This window comes from Globicephala melas, chromosome 15 (assembly GCF_963455315.2).
Source record: "Globicephala melas chromosome 15, mGloMel1.2, whole genome shotgun sequence".
Classification (NCBI taxonomy): domain Eukaryota; kingdom Metazoa; phylum Chordata; class Mammalia; order Artiodactyla; family Delphinidae; genus Globicephala; species Globicephala melas.
Window position 1 is genome coordinate 54,239,204 of NC_083328.1, and position 13,630 is coordinate 54,252,833.

At 39.0% G+C, this 13,630-nt stretch overlaps 1 protein-coding gene across 3 annotated transcripts in view; it reads right to left on the reverse strand.

Annotated features, from left to right (window-relative positions):
* Nucleotides 1-13,586, reverse strand: part of MCM8 (minichromosome maintenance 8 homologous recombination repair factor) — a 41,420-nt gene extending 27,834 nt beyond the window's left edge. The window contains exons 1-8 of one of the 3 annotated variants that reach the window (XM_060284527.2): nt 13,289-13,586; nt 10,103-10,249; nt 9,734-9,817; nt 7,633-7,715; nt 6,564-6,707; nt 5,974-6,123; nt 4,022-4,125; nt 3,038-3,236 (exon numbers count right to left, since the gene is read on the reverse strand). In XM_060284527.2, the coding sequence (XP_060140510.1) occupies nt 3,038-3,236; nt 4,022-4,125; nt 5,974-6,123; nt 6,564-6,707; nt 7,633-7,715; nt 9,734-9,817; nt 10,103-10,247 (909 nt within the window). In that variant the 5' untranslated portion in view covers nt 10,248-10,249; nt 13,289-13,586. Of the gene's footprint in view, nt 1-3,037; nt 3,237-4,021; nt 4,126-5,973; nt 6,124-6,563; nt 6,708-7,632; nt 7,716-9,733; nt 9,818-10,102; nt 10,307-13,288 lie in introns of all 3 variants that reach the window. The other 2 variants (XM_060284526.2, XM_030872589.3) reach the window with 2 other exon arrangements.
* Between the last annotated feature and the right edge of the window lie 44 nt (nt 13,587-13,630).

Genomic DNA, 13,630 nt, shown 5'->3' on the forward strand with positions numbered 1-13,630 from the left:
TTGTATCCAGTCCCACATACCCAGCTCCAATCCTCCCCTTTTCAAAAGCCTTTCCTGGGTCTTCTTTAATCCCCAATTCTCCTATCTAACCTCCTTTTGCACTGCTTGTATAGTATAATGTTTATTGTACCACACAGGCAGTCCTCAACATGTAAGTCAGTTGTGTTCAAGTTTTCGTAAGTCATTTGTTTGCTGTTTGTACCTCAAGATGCATTTATAAGTAGAGAGACTGTGGCAGACTGTGTTTTCCAAATACGGTTGTAATTGTATCACCCTTCAAACCTTTCTAGAACCCTGCCACTCCCCTATAAAGAGCTGGAGTCTAATTTCCCCCTCCTGGGATGTGGACAGGCTTGTGACTCACTTTGTAACCAACCGAATGTGACAGAAGTAATGCTGCCTGACCTCTGAGGCTGCCTCAAAAGAGGCAAAGCCATTTCTGCCAGTCAGCTGGACCTCTGTCTCTTGAAGCTATTGGCAGTCATGTGAGCAGAATGAGTGTCCTGAGCTGCCATACTGTGGGCAAGAAGCCAAAACCAGACCACACAGAAAGACAACGTGGAAGAGAGATACTGGCCAGTGCCCAGTGAGTCCAGTCACTTGCTATTCCAGCTCCCTAAGAGATCAAGAGCCAGAAGTACCCAGCCAACCAGTTCTTCCAAACTCCTGACCCACAGACACCATGTGAAATAATAAAATGATTGTTGTTATTTTGAGCCACTATGCTGTAGGGTGATTAGTTATGCAGCAATAGTGACTGGAACAGAGATCAGCTGGAACAACTGTCTTTCTGATCACTTTGATTCACTGAAGTTCAGACATGAGTAATGAAGTCAGCGTTACTACCTACTGTATTAGAGGGCATGGAAATACCCTGACAAAATAATGTTTACAGAAAATATCCAATTTAAATCAGGATTTAAATTCTGGCCTCTCCAGGGAATTCCCTGGAGGCCCAGTTGTTAAGACTGTGCTTTCACTGCTGAGGTCACAGGTTCAATCCCTGGTCAGAGAACTAAGATTCCACAAAATGAGCCAAAGGGGGAAAAAAAAAAAAAATCTGGCCTCTCTGACCTAAAGGCAGTCCTGAATCTTAAGCCCAAATAGTAGGTGACACCCATTTACCAACACCATTGATTATTCAGAACCAATAGCTGAATCTAACATACTCTGTTCTTCCTACAAGAGAAGGAAGCCTTAGGAATTTCAATGTGAGTAAAAATGTACTAAATGTTAAACTTATTAAAGTCTAAGGATGATAAAGGCAACTCTGGAAAAGAAGAATCGGTATGGCCAAGTGTTCCTACCTTATCAAAAGTTTTAATAAGGTCAATGTAAATAGGATTGTGTAGACCTGGTACAGGACCAGTGAAATAAAACAGACTCACATGTCTACAGGAGCACAGTGTACTACAGATGATGTATTACACATCAATAGAAACAGAGGGCTTAATTAATAAATGGCGACAACTGGCTTTCCACCTAAAAGAATAATATTAGATCCTTAGCTTTATGCCATTCACAAAATTAAATTTCAGATGGACGAAAGATCTAAATAGAAAAAACAAGACTTAAAAGTACTGAAAGAAAATGTAAGAGAGATGTTTATAAATAGTGAGTGAGGGAGGCCTTCTTAAGCCATGGAGAAAATGTAAAAGTCATAGGAAAAAGACTGATCAATTTAACCATGTCAAAATGTATTGATAAAACTCTAAAGCAAAAAATGTACCACAAAGTTAAGAGATAAACTAAAGACTGGGAGAAAATATCTATAATGTAAGAAATCAATGCTCAGTATCTAGAATTCATAAAGAACTCCTATCAATAGTATAAACAGAAAAATGAACAGAAAATTCAATAAAGAAACTGAATGGCCAATAAAGATGTGAAAAGATGCTCAAACATAACAGAAATCACAGAAATTCATATTAAAAATGAAATATCATTTTACACCCATCAGTCTGGCAAAAATTTAAAAACCTAACAATACCAAGTGTTAATGAAAATATGGGGAAATGGTAATCACTTAACACCACCAGCAGGGGTGTAAGTTGGGACCAACATTCTGGAAAGTACTTTGGCAACATCTAAAAATGTTAAAAATAAGCATAGCATATAACTGAGAAATTCCTCTGCTAAGGAGACATGTACAAGAATGTTCTCTGCAGCATTATTTGAAATTGTGAAAAACTGGAAACAGCACAATGTCTGCCAAGATTATGGATAAACAGTGGCTATTCATTTACTCCACACAATAAATGAAAGAATTAGATATGTATTAAGACAGGTAGAACTCCAAAATAACCAAATGAAAAAAATGCTGTAATTTGTTACATTCAGTATATCATTTATGTAAACATAAACAAAACAAATCCTACATATATAGTCAAGTATGAAAATGCAGACTTGAGGAATACATGCTGATTTCAGAATAGTGGCTCTAGGGGTGGAACAAAGTTAATGGAACTGAGGAGGGAAACAAAGAGACTTTACCTTTATAACACTTAATATTTTTTGTAAAAAAATTAGCTAAATATTTGCCAACCCATAATGGTAGTACACAGATATTAGTTACATTATTCTCTACACTTTTCTATAGTTTTAAAATTTATAGTTTTAAAAAAAAGTTAAAAAAGGAATGCATCACTTTCCAACAGCAGAATAAAGGAAAGAAAACAATATGTGTACCTATTAAGCCAGAATATAAAAATATGAACGGAAAGAATACAAATTAACTTCAGGATAATGACTGTCTCTGGGAATGGTACAAGCAAGGGGTAAAAAAGAGACAAAAGCTGTACCAGTAATGCTTTACCTCTTTCAAGATACAGCTGGAGCTGGCAAAATGTAAATTCTGAGTGGTGAATAGAGATGTTTTGTTTATTTTTTGTACCCTGAAGTATTTTATAATTTAAAAACTGAAAATAAACAATAAAAATAAGCTCTGTATTTAGAAACACTGGGAAATGTTTTCTGTAAATTGATTTGCCTTCTTTACCAAGATAAAGAAGGAAGTAGTTAAAGAACATGGTATAACCTTTGTGGGAAGATTATATTTTCCATCTGGAAGAGAAAAACTCTGAATTTCTCCACACGCAGCACAAAGAAAAGCCATCTTGGTACAGAGAGGCTTTATATTACTGACGCGAACCACTGTCCCTCTCAGAGCAATGTATTTTCCATAGTAATTTGCTCGGACATTCTTGAGCTGTGTTAAGGGCTCATAGTTGTATACCCTAAAAACAAAAACAGGAACATATTTATCTATACATTTAAAATGAGCAGAAAGCTGAGGTTGTCTGCATTTTCACAAGTCCCTTTAAGAAACTATGGAATTCTCAAACCATATCATCCCCATATATATCAGGAATTTTACAAGTATTAAATCAGTCTTAAAAATAAAAAAAGTTAAATCTTCACTTTTCCTCTTGTCTCATTGGCTGTTCTCTAGGGAAAAAGGAAAAAAATAATGCCAAAAGGAAAGTCTCAAATTCAGCAACTTCTGAGTCTCCAAATTCTTTTTCAAGAAATGTTAGGAAATGTCTTTTTTAAATTCTAAGGAAAAAAAAACAAAGAAACAACCTTGATGATTACCTTATTCATCTCTTCTAATGAGAATTTAAAATCTTATAATACAATAAAAAGTTGAATTCAAGAAAAAATTCCATTTGTTCTGTGTTTAATAGAAATCTAATAATTTTAACAAAATTTAATCACACCACTTAGTGTATCACATGCATTATTAAATGTAAATAGCAGGGTCTTGATAAGCATACATCCAAAATCAATGCTTACAAAAATTTGCAGGTTCACAAATCAACTTATTTAGGCAGAAAAAGCTTATTTCTATCAAGATCTCTTCAAATTCAGCAGGTTCACTTGGATGTGATGACCAATGAGTTAGCAAGAAACTCATATACTTTTTACTGATTTCTTTGGCTTTATAAAATAAGGTTCTCACTCTTAAATAGTCTTTAATGCCTGTTTCTGAATAACACTTCAATACCAGAAAATTCCTCACCTTGTATGAATGTGTGGCACATTTACCATTGTCTCCCCATTTCTAGACAATCCTTCTTGGGCTTGTAACTCAGCTGCATGCCTTTCAAGATCCTTAGTTAACACCTAGACAAGACAGACATTTACTCAAAAGTTTGAAAACAAGATACCCTCTTGAAGCAGAACTCTTTTATAGAGAATATGAAGTTAAGAATATAAACAGTTCAGAAGAGCATATTAACAGAACTCTAACTGCCCTTTAAAATTCTGATATTTAGGGCTTCCCTGGTGGTGCAGTGGTTGAGAGTTCGCCTGCCAATGCAGGGGGCGCGGGTTCGTGCCCCAGTCCGGGAAGATCCTACATACCGCAGAGCGGCTGGGCCCGTGAGCCATGGCCGCTGAGCCTGTGTGTCCGGAGCCTGTGCTCCACAACGGGAGAGGCCACAACAGTGAGAGGCCCGCGTACCGTAAAAAAAAAAAAAAAATTCTGATATTTTATTATGATTGCTAATTTTATAGTGGGTTATGTTTTACCTGGGGTTCTGCTGTCCTTGGGCTGGAAAACTCCAGCATCCCTGTCTGCTACTTTCTGCCTCAACTAAACCTAGTATTAAAAGTCCTTACAGTAGCCCCTTAAAGATATTCTGGATGGATTCTGGAAAAAAAATATTTTCTACTTCTACAAATTCAGTGATTAAGATAAAGAAAATAAAGATTACTTTTGAAATAACCAATATTTACTTCCTTGGCATTTGACATTAAGTAAAATAAATATTTAACATCTACCTGTGTACAAAGCAGTATGCTGCCAGTCTGAAAAAATGAGATGCAAATATGCAGCTATAATTGCTACCATAAAGATTTACAGACAAAAAAACCATGTGAGTTTTGAAAAGGGGTCATGAGAAAGGTTTCAGAGTGACAACTGAGTTAGGCCCAAGACATTTGGACATGTGAGGCAAGGGGCATTCTATGCCAAATGGACAGCACGTGTAAGAATCCTAGAGGGAGCTTAGTTTAGCTGGATGGCAGGAGAGCAGGGAGAGGAAGTTGAACCAGGTTATGGAAGGCTTTCAATGCCACACAAAGGGTTTGGATATCATTTGGCAGAAAAGAGTCACCACAGTTTCCAAGGACAAATCGTGTTTTACCACGTATGGCAACAGTTAAGGAAAGATAATGAAGTCTTATGACAGAGGCTGTAAGGATGGAAAAGAGGTGGATTTAAGAGATATTTTAGAAATAGAAGTGAAAGGATGTGGTAATTTAGACATGAAGAACTAATGAGAGGGACTTCCCTGGTGGCACAGTGGTTAAAAATCTACCTGCCAACGCAGGGGACGCAGGTTCAAGCCCTGGTCTGGGAAGATCCCACACGCCGCGGAGCAACTAAGCCTGTGCGCCACAACTACTGAACCTGCGCTCTAGAGCCTGTGAGCCACAAGTACTGAGCCCGTGCACCACAACTACTGAAGCCCTTGCGCCTAGAGCCTGTGCTCCGCAACAAGAGAAGCTACCGCAGTGAGAAGTTCACGCACCGCAACGAAGAGTAGCCCCTGCTCACCGCAACTAGAGGAAGCCCGTGCACAGAACAGAAGACCCAACACAGCCAAAACTAAATAAATTAATTAATTAATTAAAAAAAAGAACTAATGAGCAAGAGGAGTCTGAAGACAACAGCCAAGGTTCCCAGCCTTGGGTCACTAGCAGTGTATACATCTTTGCAACGAATCTTTTTAATGAACCCTCACCTGGATACCCTGACCTCCTCTGCTCTATGTCCAGTCCTCAGTACCACTTTAAGACCCACTCTAAACCCCACCACGCCTATGAAGTCTTCCTCTGACAGGATAGCAACCTTTCATTTCTAGCAAAGGTCTGTTGGTAAAAACTAAGAATCTTTTAGAGAAGGTACTGTGACTGTGAAATCTTCCTTTAAAATTTTGACAAAAGTCTCACAAAATCAACACTTACCTGATGTATTGCCAGACCCATGCAAGCCAGGGTTTTGTCAGGTGTATCCCTTAATTCATTTGCTATATTTGGTATCAATTTAGCTATTTCGTCATCTTTTGTCAGTTCTTTAAAATCCACCAAAATACTTCCCTTTCTTTCTATTTCATCCTACAAAATATTACGGTATGAAAATAATGATTGCTTTTTTACCATAGATGAGCATTCAATCACATACTTTGAGAAAGCATATAATGTTAATATAGTGATAATATCAGCTCATGCAGCTCAATATTAAAAAAATAAACCTAATCAAAAAATGGGCATAAGACCTAAATAGACATTTCTCCAAAGAAGACATACAGATGGGCAAGAAGCACGTGAAAAGCTGCTCAACATCACTAATTATTAGAGAAATGCAAATCAAAACTACAGTGAGGTATCACCTCACACCGGTTAGAATGGGCATCATCAGAAAATCTACAAACAACAAATGCTGGAGAGACTGGGGAGAAAAGGGAACCCTCTTGCACTGTTGGTGGGAATGTAAATTGATACAGCCACTATGGAGAACAGTACGGAGGTTGCTTAAAAACTAAAAATAAAATTACCAGGGCTTCCCTGGTGGCGCAGTGGTTGAGAGTCCGCCTGCCGATGCAGGGGACACGGGTTTGTGTCCCAGTCTGGGAAGATCCCACATGCCGCGGAGCAGCTAGGCCCGTGAGCCGTGGCCACTGAGCCTGCATGTCCAGAGCCTGTGCTCCGCAATGGGAGAGGCCACAGCAGTGAGAGGCCCGCGTACCGCAAAAAAAAATAAATAAATAAAATAGAATTACCATATGACCCAGCAATCCCACTACTGGGCATATACCCAGAGAAAACCATAATTCAAATAGACACATGCACCCCAATGTTCACTGCAGCACTATTTACAATAGCCAGGTCATGGAAGTAACCTAAATGCCTGTTGACAGATGAATGGATAAAGAAGATGTGGTACATATATACAATGGAATATTACTCAGCCATAAAAAGGAATGAAACTGGGTCATTTGTAGAGACATGGATGAATTTAGAGACTGTCATACAGAGTAAAGTAAGTCAGAAAGAGAAAAACAAATATCGTATATTAACGCATACATTTGAAACCCAGAAAAATGGTACAGATGAACCAGTTTGCAGGGCAGAAATAGAGACACAGATGTAGAGAACAAACATATGGACACCAAGCAGGGAAGGTGGTGGGGGTGGGGGTGGTGGTGGGATGAATTGGGAGATTGGGATTGACATGTATACACTAATATGTATAAAATAGATAACTAATAAGAACCTGCTATATAAAAAATAAATTAAATTAAATTAAAAATATATATGGTGATAATAAGTACTATAAGTTTTGTGCCAAGCACAGTTCCAATATTTAAAATGTATTAACTTATTTATGTCTCTTAACAACCCTTTGTGGTAGGTATTAATAATACTCTCATACTCTAATGATAGACGAGAAAACACACAAAAGAAAGCAATTCACCGAAGTCCATATTGCTGGTAAGTGGGAAGCTAGCAGCTGGACCAAGGCAGTCCAGTGTCTATAATCACAATCACTAGCACCTCAAATACATTGTTCAATAAGATGACACATAAAGGTGGACTAGTAGCTTTGTTATGCAAGAACCTTACCTTATCGTATAAATCGATACGCCTTGCAAAAAAATTTTCAAATGCTTGAATCTTCTCAATAAAAGGAGAGCTGTCGCTGTAAACTAATCCAACAAATATGGTATCAGCACTAATAAAAATTACACATGTACAATCATATTTTTCATGAGACAGAAGAAATACTATATACATGGTAGATGACTTCTAATTGCTGTACATTCTGATTACATTTAGATAAGAACTGGTATAGAATGTAAACATAAGATTCTAAAACAAGTTTAGGTCTGCATAATCTGAAAGGCAGATAGGAAGTGTCTCTCTCTAAAAGCACCAATATCTGAAAATCTTTACATTGAGCTGTGACACCTAGTAAGATCTACTAGTTCAAACAGCTTACATAATAAAGCGAAAACTTAAGCCGCATAGCACAGGGAGATCAGCTCCATGCTCTGTGACCACCTAGAGGGGTGGGATAGGGAGGGTGGGAGGGAGATGTAAGAGGGAGGGGATATGGTGATATATGTATACGTATAGCTGATTCAGTTTGTTATACAGCAGAAACTAACACAACGTTGTAAAGCAACTATACTCCAACAAAGACGTTAAAAAATAAATAAATACGTTGAGGTTTAAAAAAATTTTTTTAAAGCCAAAGCTTAGCACACTAACTAAACTCTTATTTCTTTGCAAAGAAAATCCTACTAGCCCAAATAGCCATTTGTCAAATCCCTTCCTGAGATCAGGAGAGGCAGACTACCACTCGGCTCTGGTCCCAAAACTGTAAAGTTATCTTCCACATTGTAAAGTTCTATAACATTTTTGAATTGGTCTCCCACAGAGAAACAGTACAATGAAGCAGTTCGGAAGTACAACTGGCCAAAGGCAACTAGTGAACTCCATTTTTAGGACCAGTCCAAAGATCACTTCTAGTATTCTCTAGTATTCTGAGCTAACTGCTAGGGAAATACTGTGGGTGTTGGTGGCTAATGTATCCTAAAGCAACAAAAGATACATCAACTATGAAACATAACATTTCTATATACCAGAGAAAAACAGACTCTCAACACAGCAAACATTTGTAAAGCACTTCATTCATTCACAAAATGAATACTGAGTGCCCGGTATGGGGCAAGATCCTTGCCCTTAAGCAGTACAGTCCAGTGGGTAAAAAAAACACAGATATACATAAACACAAAACCCATATCTCATAACAAGCATATGATACTATCAGAGCACAGGAAAGATGATTCTCCAAACCCATACAGACAGATGTATGATGTTAACTGATGTTCTGGATTACAAAAAGGAGATTCCTTAACTATGTTTCTACACAAACTGTGTTGGCTGTTGTCTCTTGATTCCAAGCCTATTCTTCTATTTTCAGCTTTGTGATTCTTTGATCAAGATCTGCACATGGAACTTCCCAGACTCCTGTAAGATTCTGACAATTAGAGGCAACTTTAGAGACTGGCAGGTGGCAGGAAGGAAGGAATTTATTCTTGTTTCCAATTCTTTTCAGCATCTCTCCAGCTACAGAGGATAGCTAAGTTCTGGCCTCCAGCTCTAAGCACCAACCATGCCACTCTCCTGCCAGAATTACCAGCAGCAACCTGCTTAATTCGCCTCAGTGGTCTGAGCACAGCTCTGAAAGATATCCTTCAGAGGTCCAAGCACAGCTTTGTGGGGTGCCCCTCAAAGGTCAAAGCCACAGCTATGCTGTGGCTCCTCCTTTCAATTCTTAGATTCTGATAACCTCAGCACTACTTATCTTTTGTTCCCTTAGGCAAAAGGGTGGTTGTTGCTTTCCAAAGTTAACACTATCTGGGAGTTTACCTCAGTGTTCCCTTTTTGCTCTTTCAGTCTTCTATCTGTATACCCAATTCCCTGTATTAACTCCTCTTTCTGAAATACCTAGTGTGGTTTGTTTTTCTGACTTATAGAAAAATAAAAAATTATGCTCTTGAAACATAAACATAATTCAATTGTTTGAGTGAACTAAGATTAAAGAAGAGGGGAGATATATATATATATATAAGCCAAATGAGCAGTAATATGAGATGTAGCATCCAAAAAATGTTAAAGAAAATAAGACTTATGGTACTTTTTGCACTTTTAACTCTACCTTCTGACAAATAAAGCTTCCAGCCTTTATATGGTATGAATTGATCCAACGTTGATTGTAGTAGCAAAGACTGTGGGGTTTGTTCTGAAAAAACAAAACCACAAAAACAGAATACTAGGTTAATAGAAGCTGAACATTTTTTTTTCCTATTTGCTTCTCCTTATAACAATGAGACCCTGACATGTTATTAACAGAATATCTAAGTTACAGATTTCAGTAAGAATTTTGGATATTAACATCCAAATATTACCTTAAGGGTAATGTCAAATAAAAGACAGACAAATTTGAGTTAAACTGCTCTTCATGACAGGCACGAACAGATTCCTTCACGAAGGAAAAAAATATTGCACTACCGTTGGCCTCCCCTACCAGGATGTTTTCCTGTGGCTTTATTCAGGTCAGGTCTGTGCTTTAGTTCTCTCCATTTTCCTAAGAAGCTCCCACCACCTCTTCCTCTTTTCCAGCTTTGAAATCTTCCCCGTCCAAATCCTCTGCCTCTGTACTCTCCATTCATGTCTTTTAAAAGATAGAGATTAGGAAGTCCTCATCAAAACTGTAGGAGAAACAGTGCTCCTAAAAATGTATTAACATAGAAAATAAGAAAAATTAATATATATTCTAGTTTGAGACCAGCAATGTTGCACAGCATGGTACAAACCCCAAACACTCTGCAGTAATTCTTCTAATCCTCATCTCCTTTTAAGGCCTACCACAGATGTTTAACCAAGTATACTGAGTGCTTATGCCTTTTCTTATTTTTGTCATGGGATTTGTCATGGGATAAAAATAAGAAAAGGTATAAGAAAAGGTACCATACCTGTTTCCATGGAACTCTCACAATAGAAATGAAAATAAAACAGGTAATTAACTCTAAGATACCTCTGTAGTGTGGTGAGACTTATTACAGGGCAGCACTGTCTGAACATTATCCTGACCTGTGACATTAGGAATATATCATCATAGCTCCTTATATATAGACAATCCAGCTGTGCCATATCCACTTTTATCAGGGATACATGGATATCCTTTTTTTTTAATTAATTTATTTTTTTTATTTTGGCCACACTGCATGGCTTGTGGGATTTCAGTTTCCCGACGCAGGCCACGGCAGTGAAAGGACCAAATCCTAACAACTAGACCACCAGGGAACTCCCTGGATATTCCTACATAGGAATCTAAGACAGATCTTGCTGGGGAAGCACAGGAGTGGGATGGGTACATACATGTTTCAACCTTTCTTGTCCTGTAGGGGCCAAAATGGAAAAGAAGTTAATTTTCCAGATTTAGAATGACTGTGTTAAAACGACAATGAAAGCAAGATCATTTCTAGGCCAATACTGATAGATGGGTTATTTGCAATTTTTAGATAAATTTGTTAAAATGCAATAAAGTTTTTCTGAAAGCATATCCATATTTGTTAATATCATTTTTGGGGCTAATTATCCCTTCCTGCTTTTTTCTACTTTGTACATGGTGAGATACTCATTTTAAAAAAAATTATTTTATTTTTTGCCACACCGTGCAGCTTGCAGGATCTTAGTTCCCTGATCAGGGATCGAACCCGGGCCCACAGCAGTGAAAACGCTGAGTCCTAACCACTGGACCACCAGGGAATTCCCAAGACTCATTTTTATTAAACTCAAATCCATAAAAATAGTTCCTGGTTGAAAAGCAATAAATCAATATATATGTGATCTTTTAAAATGGGTTTTAAGGGGCTTCCCTGGTAGCGCAGTGGTTGAGAGTCCACCTGCCAATGCAGGGGACACGAGTTCAAGCCCTGGTCCAGGAAGATCCCACCTGCTGCGGAGCAACTAAGCCTGTGTGCCACAACTACTGAGCCTGCGCTCTGGAGCCCGTAAGCCACAACTACTGAGCCCATGCACCACAAGTAGTGAAGCCCACGCACCTAGAGCTTGTGCTCTACAAGAGAAGCCACCGCAATGAGAAGCCTGCACACCACAACGGTCGCTGCAACTAGAGAATGCCTGCACACTGCAACGAAGACCCAACACAGCCTAAAAAAGTTTTTAAATGGGTTTTAAAATAATTCATATAAGTAGAGCACAGGGCAGTGAAACCATACTGTATGATATTGAAATCATGCATCTGTCAAATCCCATGAAATTATACAACAAAAAGAGTGAATCCTAATGTAACTATGGATTTTAATAACAATGTATCAATTTGGGTCCATCAATTGCAACAAATGTATCACACTAATGCAATATGCTAATAATGGGGGTGGGGGAAGGGAAGAGGACCTATATGGGAACTCTGTACTTTCTGTGCAATTTTTACAACAATAGTTGTAAACCTACAACTATTCTAAAAAATAAAGTCTGCTGAAGAAAATAGCTTACTCGTACAACTCAATATCCAAAAACTGAACAGAGGACTTGAACAGGCATTTTTCCAAAGAAGACTTAGAGATGGCCAAGAGGCACATGAAAAGATGCTCAACATCGTTAATCATCAGAGAAACGCAAATCAAAACCACACTGAGATATCACCTCACACCTGTCATAATGGCTATCGTCAAAAACACAACAAATAATAAATGTAGGGGAGGATGTGGAGAAAAGGGAACCCTAGTACACTGTTGGTGGGAATGTAAATTGGTGTAGCCAGTATGGAAAACAGTGTGGAGCTTCCTCAAGAAATTAAAAATAGGGACTTCCCTGGTGGCCCAGTGGTAAAGAATCTGCCTTCCAAGGCAGGGGACGCGGGTTCGATCCCTGGTCAGGGAACTAAGATTCCACATGGCGCAGGGCAACTAAGCCCCCACGCCACAACTACTGAGCTCACACACCTCAACTAGAGAGCCTGCATGCCACGAACTACACAGCCCACACGCTCTGGAACCCGCGCGCCACCAACTGAAAAGAAGAGAAAACACGCACGCCACAACTAGAGAGAAGCCTGCGCACCACAACGAAGAGCCGTCGCACCGCAACTAAGACTTAATTTCTCTGGTCTTCAGTTTCTTAACGTATGGTGTGGTCTAGATGATTACCAAAGCCCTGTTAGTGCCCATAACATGAACTTGTTATTAACTTATTTACTAATTTAAATCGCTTTAAATAAAGATGCGGATACGCTGTCTTGTAATGAATTGCACTACAGTCTATGGATATGTTCTTATTTATTTTTATTCTTAGGATATGAACTATTTTCTTTTATTGAGGTATAGTTGATTTATAATGTTATGTTAGTTACAGATGTACAACATAGTGATTCAATTTTTATAGGTTATACTTCATTTAAATTTTTTTTGGGCGGGGACTGTGTTGGGTGAACTGATCAAGATCAAATTTGTCTGTTGACAGTACTGAGCTCAAACTTCATCTCCACATTCCCAACCTGAAGTGCTCCTTCGACAATGCTACGTGCCGTATCTTTTTCAAACGAGGTAATATGGTGAGAACAACTAGTAAAAATTCCAACATAAATGCAAGAGGTAGGACTGGAGAATGGGTAAACGCCACCCGTCGGGCTTCTATGCTTGGTTAAATACCTCACTTCATTTACGTCTCCTCAAGACTAAGTTCTTACTTGCAAAAGATGGAGGTCCCAAAACTCTCTTAGTTCATGGCTGGGCTGGTTCTCCCTTCCTCTCGGGGGGAAGCACGACGGGGCGGAGAGGAGACTCCGCGGTCCGAGCTCCACAGGTGTCCCTGCCCAAGCCCCGCAGACTCTTCACCCTCAGCTCTCCTGACGTCCCCGCGCGGGATCGAAGCTCGTCTGTAGCAGCGGCTTGGGGACCTCAGCTTCTCCACCGAGGCCGCACAGCGGAGCCGGAAAATGTCTAGAGCACGGCGCCACAACAGCACGGCTAACCAAATCCCAGTTTTCCAAGTTCTTTTTTGGCGCTTCTGTGACGCAACTTCCGCCCGA